The sequence below is a fragment of the Nerophis ophidion genome, linkage group LG02 (genome assembly GCF_033978795.1).
Source record: "Nerophis ophidion isolate RoL-2023_Sa linkage group LG02, RoL_Noph_v1.0, whole genome shotgun sequence".
NCBI classification, from domain to species: Eukaryota; Metazoa; Chordata; class Actinopteri; order Syngnathiformes; family Syngnathidae; genus Nerophis; species Nerophis ophidion.
The window spans coordinates 87395837-87407692 of record NC_084612.1 but is presented as its reverse complement, the minus strand read 5'-3'; the positions used below and the strand labels follow the sequence as shown (position 1 = coordinate 87407692).

Genomic DNA, 11856 nt, shown 5'->3' with positions numbered 1-11856 from the left:
GGTGTCGTGGTGGTTTGTGCGGCCCTTTGAGACACTAGTGATTTAGGGCTATATAAGTAAACATTGATTGATTGATTGAAAGCGGGCAGCAGGCAACAGGGGGAGAACTGGAGACAGCAAACAGTCTACAGCAGGGGTGTCAAACTCAAATACAGAGCGGGCCCAAATTTAAAACTGAACAAAGCCGCGGGCCAAGGTTGAACAAATTAACCTTTTAATAGGGACCCAAACAGGTTTTTCATTGAATATTGAACAAGCAAGGCTTATATATCTTTATAGTGACATGCAAAATCGAGTTTCAAATAACAATAATGATAATTAAAAAATATCAATGGCATATCAAATACAATTTAAACAAAAATGGAATGCCTATTTTCTATTTGCAGCCTTCTCAGGTAAAAATCAAAATAAACTTTTTTTGCCCACAGGCTAATAATATATTTGAAAATAAAATAACAATGAATGAATCAAACATTCAAGCCTTGAAATAGCAAGAGAAAGTGAGTGAATAAAACGTTAATTAGGGCTCAATTTGCGACACTGATTTGCTTTAACACTAAATATGGAACAAGCGACGCTTATATAACTTAATGGTGCAAAATCCACTTTCAAAAAAGAAACGAAAAAACATCAATAGTATATTAAATAAAATTTAAATGAAAAATGTTATGCCTCTTTTCTACTTGCAGCCTTCTGAGGCAAATATCAACATTACATTTTTCCACAGGGTAATAAATTAGAAAATAAAACAACAATGAGGTCGGCGGGGTTTGGGGGGGGTAGGGTATGGTGCTAGCAGGGGTGTATATTGTAGCGTTCCGTAAGAGTTAGTGCTGCAAGGGGTTCTGGGTATTTGTTCTGTTGTGTTACAGTGTGGATGTTCTGCCGAAATGTGTTTGTCATTCTTATTTGGTGTGGGTTCGCAGTGTGGCGCATATTTGTTACACTGTTTAAGTTGTTTATACGGCCACCCTCAGTGTGACCTGTATGGCTGTTGACCAAGTATGAATTGCGATCAGTTGTGTGTGCCTGTGAAAGCCATAGATATTTTGTGATTGGGCCGGCACGCAAATTCAGTGCCTTTTAAGCACGCCCCGAGTATTGTTGTCCGGGTGGAAATCGGGAGAAAGGTTGCCCGGGAGATTTTCGGGCGGGGCACTGAACTTCAGGAGTCATCCAGGGAAATCGGGAGAGTTGGCAAGTATTAGCGGTGAATGTGGTGTTATAATATGTTATATTGTCATTACACCGGCGGGCCAGCTCTTATGTTAATTTGATATCGCCTCAAGGGCCAAATTAAATTACACGGCGGGCCAAATTTGACACCCATGGTCTACAGCAAACAATCCTCCAGTCAGGGCTGGAGGAAGAGGCAGGTATAAATAGTAGCCTGATTAGGAATTGCTACCAGGCGTGCCAGGCTATCAATCAGGATTAGGAATTGCTACCAGGCGTGCCAGGCTATCAATCAGGGACAGGTGAGGGAAATGAGCGCTCAGGGAGACGTGCAGGAACTGAAAACAAAATAAGAGCGCTGACAGGAAATAAAAGACAAACACAGAGGAAAAAACGACAGAGGAAACTAATTTCGGCCGCTTGTACCCGTGATCCTGTCCTTTCGGTCATAACCCAAAGCTCATGACCTTCGTTGAAGATGGGATAGTAGATCGACCAGAAAATTGAGAGCTTTGCCTTCCGGTTGAGCTCCTTTTTCCCCACGACGGACTGATGCAGTGTCCGCATCACTGCAAACGCCTCACCGACCCGCCTGTCGACCTCACGATCCACTCTACCTTCACTCGTGAACAAGACCCCGAGGTACTTGAACTCCTCCACTTGGGGCAGAATCTCCTTTCCAACCCAGAGATGGCACTCCATCCTTTCCCGGGCAAGAACCATGGAGTGGGACTTGCAGGTGCTGATTTTCAACCCAGTCGCTTCACACTCAGCTGCGAACCGATCCAGTGAGAGCTGACGATCCTGGCCAGATGAAGCCAACAGGACCACATTAGCTGCAAAAAGCAGAGACCTAATCCTGCAGCCACCAAACCTGATCCCCCTCAAAGCCCCGACTACGCCTAGAAATTCCGCCGATAAAAGGTATGAACAGAATTGGTGACAAAGGGCAACCTTGGAGGAGTCCAACCCTCACTGGAAACGAGTCCGACTTACTGCCGGCAATGCGGACCAAGCTCTGACACTGATCATACAGGGAGCGGACCACCACAATCAGACAGTCCGACACTTTTGATTGATTGATTGATTGATTGAAACTTTTATTAGTAGATTGCACAGTTCAGTACATAATCCGTACAATTGACCACTAAATGGTAACACCCCAATATGTTTTTCAACTTGTTTAAGTCAGGGTCCACGTTAATCAATTCATACTTTCTGAGAACTCCCAACAGGTCTTCTCGAGGGACGCGGTCGAATGCCTTCTCCAAGTCCACAAAACCAATGTAGACTCGTTGGGCAAACTCCCATGCACCCTCAAGGACCCTGCCGAGAGTATAGTTCCACGACCAGGACTTAAACCACTCTGCTCCTCCTGAATCCGAGGTTTTACTATCAGGCGTAGCCTCCTCTCCAGTACACCTGAATAGACCTTACCGGGAAGGCTGAGAAGTGTGATCCCACGATAGTTGGAACACACCCTCCGGTTCCCTTTCTTAAAAAGAGGAACCACCACCCCGGTATGCCAATTAAGAGGTACTGCCCCCGATGTTCACCCAATGTTGCAGAGTCTTGTCAACCAAGACAGCCCCACAGCATCCAGAGCCTTAAGAAACACCGGGTGGATTTCATCCACCCCCCGGGGCCTTGCCACCGAGGAGCTTTTTAACTACCATGGCAACCTCAGCCCCAGAAACAGGAGAGCCCACCACAGATTCCCCTGGCACTGCTTCCTCATAGGAAGATGTGTAGGTAGGATTGAGGAGGTCTTCGAAGTATTCCCTCCACCAATCCACAACATCCACAGTTGAGGTCAGCAACACAACATCCTCGCCATACACGGTGTTGACAGTGCTTCCCCTTCCTGAGGAAGTGGTACAGAATCGCTTCTAAGCCGTCCGGAAGTAATTTTCCATGGCTTCCCCGTGCCAGTTCAAACTGTGTTATTATACCTTGTTGTTCGGCTCTTATTGTGAAAGTCTACTGCTGATGTGTTTTACAAACTGGTTTCACTTTTGACAAATCACAGCCTCATAGACACCTGTAAATATCAGTTCGGTAGCAGTTCATGAAAAAAACATCAAATTGTAATCAAATAGATTTGTGAATGCTGATCATCAAGAATGACTCAACAAGTCTTAGTTTATTTCATGACTTCCCTCATTTTAGGTAAGTTATGTCATCATGTTTTATAAATACTCTTCTTTTTGTGGTGATAAGTATATATTTTCAATATAATTCCATGTTGATATGTTTTGTTGGTTGTACAGTTTATTAATATTGGTATTTCTGTAAGGTGTTGTTGTCAATGATGCATTTATTCATTGACCTTGTTCATACAAGTTTCTTTAAAAGAAAAATAGTTAATATCCCACCAGGCAGTAGTGGTTCTATACCAATTTTACAGAATTACAGGGAAAAAAATACACTGTAAATTGTTTAAAAAGTTTTGAGTCAGATTTAGTTTGTTAAAAATAAAAATGTTTCATCATGGTAAGACAAACTTGTAAAACTTGTTGTACCAGTTGACTGTAAACATTGTTTTGTTTAGCAAGGGCCGTCAAAATGTGCGCCTTAATGCAGATTAATTGTTTATCATTAATAATATGATTTTCAAAACAGTACACACTGAACTCAAATGCTGCACAGAAAGACTCAAAATCCTTAATATATCTCTGGCAACAAATTTTGGGCAGTTAGTCCAAGTAGGGGAATGTGGAAGAGTGGAATGCCTCTCATATATGGGCAAGGCAAGGCAAGTTTATTTATAGAGCACAATTCATACATGACGCAGTGCTTTACAAAAAATTACAAGAATTGCCAGAATAATCATAACAGTAATCATAATTCAGATTAAAACCATATAATAAAAGGTACAAACTGTACATACAGGTTTTGGAGCAACATATGTTGCCATCCAAACAACGTTATCATGGGCGCCCCTGCTTATTTCAGCAAGACAATGCCAAGCCGCGTGGCTTCATAGTAAAAAGAGTGCGGTTACTAGACTGGCCTGCCTGTAGTCTCCTATTGAAAATGTGTGGCGCATTAGAAAACCTAAAATACCACAACTGTTGAACAATTTAAGCTGTACATCAAGCAAGAATGGGAAAAAATTCCACCTGAAAAGCTTCAAAAATTGGTCTCCTGAGTTCCCAAACGTTTACTGAATGTTGTTAAAAGGAAAGGCCATGTAACACAGTGGTAAAAATGCCCCTGTGCCAACTTTTTTGCAATGAGTTGCTGCCATTAAATTCTAAGTTAATGATTATTTGCAAAAAAAAAAACTTGGGTTTCTCAGTGTGAACATGAAATATCTTAATGTTTTTATGGTTAAGTAGAGGAGACAGGGACATAAGCGTGGATCTACGGGAGCTTTTATTTTCAACTCACACGTAAGCAAACGCGCTTTCAACAATCGCTATTTCTCGGAAATCACAATATATATCCTTGTCTTACATTTAGCCTATTATTTGCGCACTATAGACAAGTGATGCACCGAAAATTTGGTCATCTTAAATGCAAAAATGATTTGATTAACGTGGACCCCGACTTAAACAAGCTGAAATACTTATTCGGGTGTTACCATTTAGTGATCAATTGTACGGAATATGTACTGAACTGTGCAATCTACTAATAAAAGTTTCAATCAATCAATCAATCAATTTTAACATAAACCGTATGTTGTGAGGAAATTTCCCAACTCATAATGGAAACAGGGTTTGTAGATCATGCTGTTTGCATACATGTTAAAGTCTTTTGTGTTTTGTTTATTAAATAAAAAGGAGCTTCCAATGGTGCACCACTACAGCTGAAGACTATTTATCTGTTTATGTCCCTTTCACAGTTTCTGCAGAGGATGTGAAATATTTCCTGAAAGGTCAGGACATACACTTCATGCCATCCATCTCTGAACGACCTATTGAATCTATCTGGGTACATAATGAAAATGAGGTGGTATGGTTTACTGGCGCGGAGGAGGATGTGGCTTCTTCATACAAGAACAGAATCACTCTGGACCGGGTCTCTGCAGAACTCACCATCAAAAACGCCACATATGAAGACAGTGGAGACTATCTCCTAGAAATGAACATAAACAACGAGCTTGCTACTTTGCTGTATAGAATTGAAGTTATAGGTAAGTTTACATTTCCTTTCATAAACATTTTAACACAAATATTGAGCACTATAAATATGAACTTGTCTAATCTAGGTTCATTAACAATAGTGTTGATTGTGTTACATTTGAGCTCAAATGTGAACACGACTCAACACGACATGAATCTCCACCCCCAAAAAAAAAGAAAAAAAACATCTGACCTCACGTTGACCATCCTTCTGTTTTCTTACAGACAAAGTATCCAAACCCAACATATCCTGTGAGATGAGCGACACAAAGCAGGCGACACTTGTGTGCTCAACAGAGTCCAAACATCCTCATTTATTAAAGTTGAAGTGGAGCTCACCAGGAAAGGAGCAGACTGGACCAAATTTAACAATAACTGTCAGGAATGAAGATGATGATCAAGTTTATCGTTGTGATGTCAGCAACCCTCTGACCAATGAAACGGCTTCATTCACCGCTAAGGACTGCTTCCCGGGTAATTATAATCAATAATGATGGCTATGAAATGCTGGTGGTACATATTGAAATTTTATTTTGGATGTAATGTATGGGGACGGCTTGGCGCAGTGGAAGAGTGGCCGAGCGCAACCCGAGGGTCCCTGGTTCAATCCCCACCTAGTACCAACCTGGTCACGTCCGTTGTGACCTGAGCAAGACACTTCACCCTTGCTCCTGATGGGTGCTGGTTAGCGCCTTGCATGGCAGCTCCCTCCATCAGTGTGTGAATGTGTGTGTGAATGGGTAAATGTGGAAGTAGTGTCAAAGCACTTTGAGTACCTTGAAGGTAGAAAAGCGCTATACAAGTACAACTCATTTATCATTTATTTATAATGAACAAACCCCACAGCCAGTGAAGTTGGCACGTTGTGTAAATGGCAAATAAAAACAGAATATAAGGATTTGCAAATCCTTTACAACTTATATTCAATAGAACAGACTGCACAGACAAGATACTTAATGTTCAAACTTATTTTTTGCAAATATTAGCTCATGAGGAATTTGATGTATGTAACATGTTTAAAAAAAGCTGGCACAAGTGGCAAAAAAGACTGAGAAAGTTGAAGAATGCTCATCAAATACTTATTTGGAACATCCTACAGGTGAACAGGCTAATTGGGAACAGGTGGGTGCCATGATTGGGTATAAAAGCAGCTTCCATGAAATGATCAGTCATTCATAAACAAGGACGGGGCGAGGGTCACCACTTTGTCAACAAATGCATGAGCAATTTGTCCAACAGTTTACGAACAACATTTCTCAACAAGCTATTGCAAGGAATTTAGGGATTTCATCATCTAAGGCCTGCAATATCATCAAAAGGTTCAGAGAATTTGGAGAAATCACTGCAGGTAACATTGAATGCCCGTGACCTTGGATCCCTCAGGCGGTACTGCATCAAAAAGCGACATCAGTTTGTCCAAGATATCACTACATGGGCTCAGGAACACTTCAGAAAACCACTGTCAGTAACTACAGTTGGTCGCTACATCTATAAGTGAAAGTTAAAACTCTACTATGCTAAGCGAAAGCCATTTAGGATAGGATAAGATAGGATAGGATAGGATAGGATAGGATAGGTCTTTATTGTCATTGCACAAGTACAACAAAACTTTGTTTTCAGCACAAACCTGTTCAAGATTAGACAAACAAACAGTGTACAGGGTTACAGAACAAAAACGCTGATGGGTCGCCATGAAGCGCCCCGTAAAAGATGGGAAAAAGGTAAATGCTCGGGAAGGATGAGTAAAAAAATACAATCCAGACTGGGCTACCAAGGGGGCCCAGTTCGGAGTGTGAAAAAACTTCCATAGCAAAGCACATTTACATCTTACAACATACATCTCGAGATATCTAGCAACAGAGGGAAGGTAGTTCAAGGTCATGGTGGTAGGCCGCAGCTCTCAGGCGCCGACCATCCATTCATCACCCCTACGGGATTTGCGTCGAGGGCGCTGGGTTGGGAGTGGGGGGGGTGTATGTGTGGCGTATATTTTTTATGGATGTGTGTGTGTGTGTATAAGCCCGTAGTGTGTCTCTGTTCCGCGGCCTTGATGTATTGTTCCGTCTCGTCCAAAGTCAACAACAACAGGTGTGTGTCCATGAGAGACAAGAAGGGAGTTTGTTGTGTCTTCGCTGCGCTGTTCTTCAGGAGAGTCTCGAAGCCAGGGAAACAATCCAAGTTAGAATGATTTTGTATGCGAGTGAAAATAAATTTTGCTTTTCACTCTAAAATTGTCTATGACTGGTCCTCAAAACCTGCGGGGTTTACAGTCCGATGTAATCCACGGTTCTTCCCGCATCCTCCAATCATTTGTGGCAGCTTTGGGGTACTTTGAAGACTGCCGGCAACTTCCAATTTGTCGACAAACCAGAGCAACGCTTACTCCAATCAGCAGATGTCCTTTTGTCATAATTTCGAATAGGTGGATATCCTCGACAGAAAAGGGTTGCCCTCCTTCTTCTCCCAAGAGTCCGTCGTGTGTCCAGCAACAACCGCTTCATCACAACAGCAGTTTCCCCCAAACCCAAGATCTTGTCAATTTTGTTGAGGCCAGTTAAATAGTTCCAATGTTTAGATTTGGAGAGCAGTGCAAAAAGAGGCAACAAGAAAGTTAAGACAAGACAAAACAAAGAAGCAAGCAGGAGAGATAAGAGAAAGCAAAGGGGAGCGTCCACCCTCGTTGAGTGCCAGACAACAACACCCAGAAACACCGCCAGTTTCACTGGGCTCGAGCTCATCTAAGATGGACTGATGCAATTGCTTCAAATTTTTTGGGGAAACTGTGGACGGTGTGTCCCCCGGAACAAAGAGGAAATGTTCCATCAGGATTGTTATAGGAGCAAAGTTCCAAAGCCAGAATCTGTGATGGTATGGGGGTGTCTCAGTGCCCAAAGCATGGGTAACTTACACATCTGTGAAGGCCCCGTTAATGCTGAAAGGTACATACAGGTTTTGGAGCAACATATGTTGCCTTCTAAGCAAGGTTATCATGGACGCCCCTCTACTTATTTCAGCAAGACAATGCCAAGCCACGTGTTACAACAGCGTGGCTTCATAGTAAAAGAGTGTGTGTACTAGACTGGCCTGCCTGTAGTCCAGACCTGTCACCCATTGAAAATGTGTGGTGCAATATGAAGGCTAAAATACCACAACGGAGACCCCAGACTGTTGAACAACTTAAGCTGTACATCAAGTAAGAATGGGAAAGAATTCAACCTGAAAAGCTTCAAAAATTGGTCTCCTCAGTTCCCAAACGTTTACTGAGTGTTGTTAAAAGGAAAGGCCATGTAACACAGTGGTAGAAATATGCCTGTGCCAACTTTTTTGCAATGTGTTGCTGCCATTAATTTCTAAGTCAATGATTATTTGCAAAAATAAAATAAGTTTCTCAGTCTATTCATTTGAATATAAGTTGAAAAAAAATGGCAAATCATTATATTATCAATCGGCAAGATAGGATGGAGCTAGACCGTGTAGTATTTTATACGTAAGCAGTAAAACCTTAAAGTCACATCTTAAGTGCACAGGAAGCCAGTGCAGGTGAGCCAGTATAGGTATATATGTATGTATATATGTATATAAAGGTATATACAGTACAGGTGTAATGTGATCAAACTTTCTTGTTCTTGTCAAAAGTCTAGCAGCCGCATTTTGTACCAACTGTAATCTTTTAATGCTAGACATGGGGAGACCCGAAAATAAAACGTTACAGTAGTCGAGGCGAGACGTAACAAACGCATGGATAATGATCTCAGCGTCTTTAGTGGACAGAATGGAGCGAATTTTAGCGATATTACGAAGATGAAATAAGGCCGTTTTAGTAACGCTTTTAATGTGTGACTCAAAGGAGAGAGTTGGGTCGAAGATAATACCCAGATTCTTTACCGTGTCGCCTTGTTTAATTGTTTGGTTGTCAAATGTTAGAGTTGTATTATTAAATAGAGTTCGGTGTCTAGCAGGACCGATAATCAGCATTTCCGTTTTTTTGGCGTTGAGTTGCAAAAAGTTAGCGGACATCCATTGTTTAATTTCATTAAGACACGCTTCCAACTGACTACAATCCGGCGTGTTGGTCAGCTTTAGGGGCATGTAGAGTTGGGTGTCATCAGCATAACAGTGAAAGCTAACACCGTATTTGCGTATGATGTCACCTAGCGGCAGCATGTAGATGCTGAAGAGTGCAGGGCCAAGGACCGAACCCTGGGGAATTCCACACGTTACCGTAACGTAGTCCGAGGTCACATTGTTATGGGAGACACACTGCATCCTGTCAGTAAGATAAGAGTTAAACCAAGACAGGGCTGAGTCTGACATACCAATTCGTGTTTTGATACGTTCTAATAAAATATTATGATCGACTACTGCTGGCTCCGCTGTGAGCGGGATCCGCTTTGGACTGGACTCTCGCGACTGTGTTGGATCCAATATGGATTGAACTTTCACAGTATCATGTTAAACCCGCTCGACATCCATTGCTTTCGTCCTCTCCAAGGTTCTCGTAGTCAACTTTGTCACCGACGTCGCACTGGGTGTGAGTTTTCCTTGCCCTTATGTGGGCCTACCGATGATGTGGTAGTGGTTTGTGTTGTGGTTTGTGCAGCCCTTTGAGACACTAGTGATTTAGGGCTATATAAGTAACCATTGATTGATTGATTGATTGATATTCTGTTTTTATTTACCATTTACACAACGTGGTGAAGACCTCAAAGCTGTTGAAAAGTTTGTCTACCTGGGTAGCACCTTGTCACGCATGGGCAACATCGACGAGGAAGTCATGCATAGGATAGCGCATGGAAGTGCTGCATTCGGCCGACTCCGCAGTTCTGTCTGGGAGCGCAAAGGGCTCAGCCCAAGGACCAAACTGAAGGTCTACCGTGCTGTTGTCCTACCCGCCCTGCTGTATGCCTGTGAGACCTGGACTGTATACAGCCGGCATGCTAAACAACTCAACCCCTTCTACATGAGATCCCTCAGGAGGCTGCTCAACATCAGGTGGCAGGACAAGATCCCAGACACTGAGGTCCTCCACGGGGCTGAGATGGAGAGCATCTATGCCATCCTCTAGCGTTCCCAGCTGAGATGGGCTGGTCATGTCTGCCGTATGTCAAACGAACGCCTACCAAAAATATTTCTGTACGGTGAACTGCACCATGGAAAGCGCTCACGTGGCGGACAGCTGAAAGTGCTTAAAGGACACCCTAAAGACCAATCTCAAGGGCTGTGGTCTGGACCCAGAGACCTGGGAAGCCGATGCCCAACCCCGTTCAAACTGGCGCTCTGCAGTCTGGCATGGTGTAGCAGACTTCGAGGAAAAACGCATCCATGAAGCCGAACAGAAGCGACAGCTCCGCAAGACCAGAGACTGTTCCTCCCTCTCAGCCAGCCACCCCCCAGCCATAACCTGCCCTCACTGCAGCCGGTCAATCCAGACAAAGATTGGCCTCATCAGCCATCTTCACATACACAAATCAACGTGAAGTCACCTGGTCATCTTCGAAAACGAAAGACGAACATGACACAACGTGCAAACTACACTGGTTTTGGGTTTTGTATTTTGAAAAGTTGATTTGAGTTTGACTTTTGTTTTTCTGTGCAGGTAAAAGATCAGAGGATCGACGGATTGTCATCCTAAACTGTACCTTCATTCTGGTCATCATCTGTTGTTGTATTTTATTCAGAAAATGTCAACGTCTAAAAGGTACATAAACTCAACATGCCAAATGACAATCAATTAATGGAAGTTTACTTATATAGCCCTAAATCACAAATGTCTCAAAGGGCTGCACAAGCCACAACGACATTAATGACTCAGATCTCACATCAGGGTATAAAAAACTCAACCCAATGGGAACAATGCAAAACCTTGGAAAGGACCGCAGATGTGCCGACTAGAGTATTTTGTCAAAGGCGAGAGTATAAAAATGAGTTTTAAAGATGGGACTTAAATGCTTCTACTGAGGTAGCATCTCTAACTGTATGATGCCCTCTTTCATCCCATGGAGAGAATTAAACTGTTGACGATAAATTAATATCATGTACAATCAAAAACATTTATGACTAATACTTTTTGTGTGCACAAACTGTAAACCCACATCACGCTTTATTCCTATTTTTTTCAAGTCATTATATATTCATTTATTAATTTTCTCTTTGATCTTGCAGCATGTTTTGATAAATATATTTGGAACAGACGACCAAGTGCAGTAAAAGTTATGATCCTTAATTTAAGGCTACATGTCATGTTTTCATTTTCACTTAATTACAATCAGCAAGTTTTACAGTATCATATTAGTTATGCATTCATGGTTATTTATTTAAATGTAATCAATACCTTGTAAAGATGTTAGTTTCCTTACCTCACTAACGTGATTGGAATGTAATTATCTTTGTGTTGTTGTTTCAGTGTCCAAAGAGCGTGATGAAAAGACATCCTTCCTAGACGAAGTACTCACTCTTCCCGCCAATCAGAATAAAAAAAGAAAAAAGCGGAAAAAGCGGAAAAAGTGGAATTCAGGTAAACTAGGTTGTTCCAATTTTTGTGATAATAATTTTC

General features: G+C 42.2%; 1 protein-coding gene across 9 annotated transcripts in view; it reads left to right on the top strand.

Annotated features, from left to right (window-relative positions):
• The first annotated feature begins 3159 nt into the window (after nt 1-3159).
• LOC133547781 (CD48 antigen-like) overlaps nt 3160-11856 on the top strand; it is a 35703-nt gene continuing 27006 nt past the window's right edge. For 2 of the 9 annotated variants that reach the window (XM_061893310.1, XM_061893326.1), the window contains exons 1-3: nt 3160-3345; nt 5024-5314; nt 5529-5777. In XM_061893310.1, the coding sequence (XP_061749294.1) occupies nt 3300-3345; nt 5024-5314; nt 5529-5777 (586 nt within the window). In that variant the 5' untranslated portion in view covers nt 3160-3299. The other 7 variants (XM_061893315.1, XM_061893312.1, XM_061893322.1 and 4 more) reach the window with 7 other exon arrangements.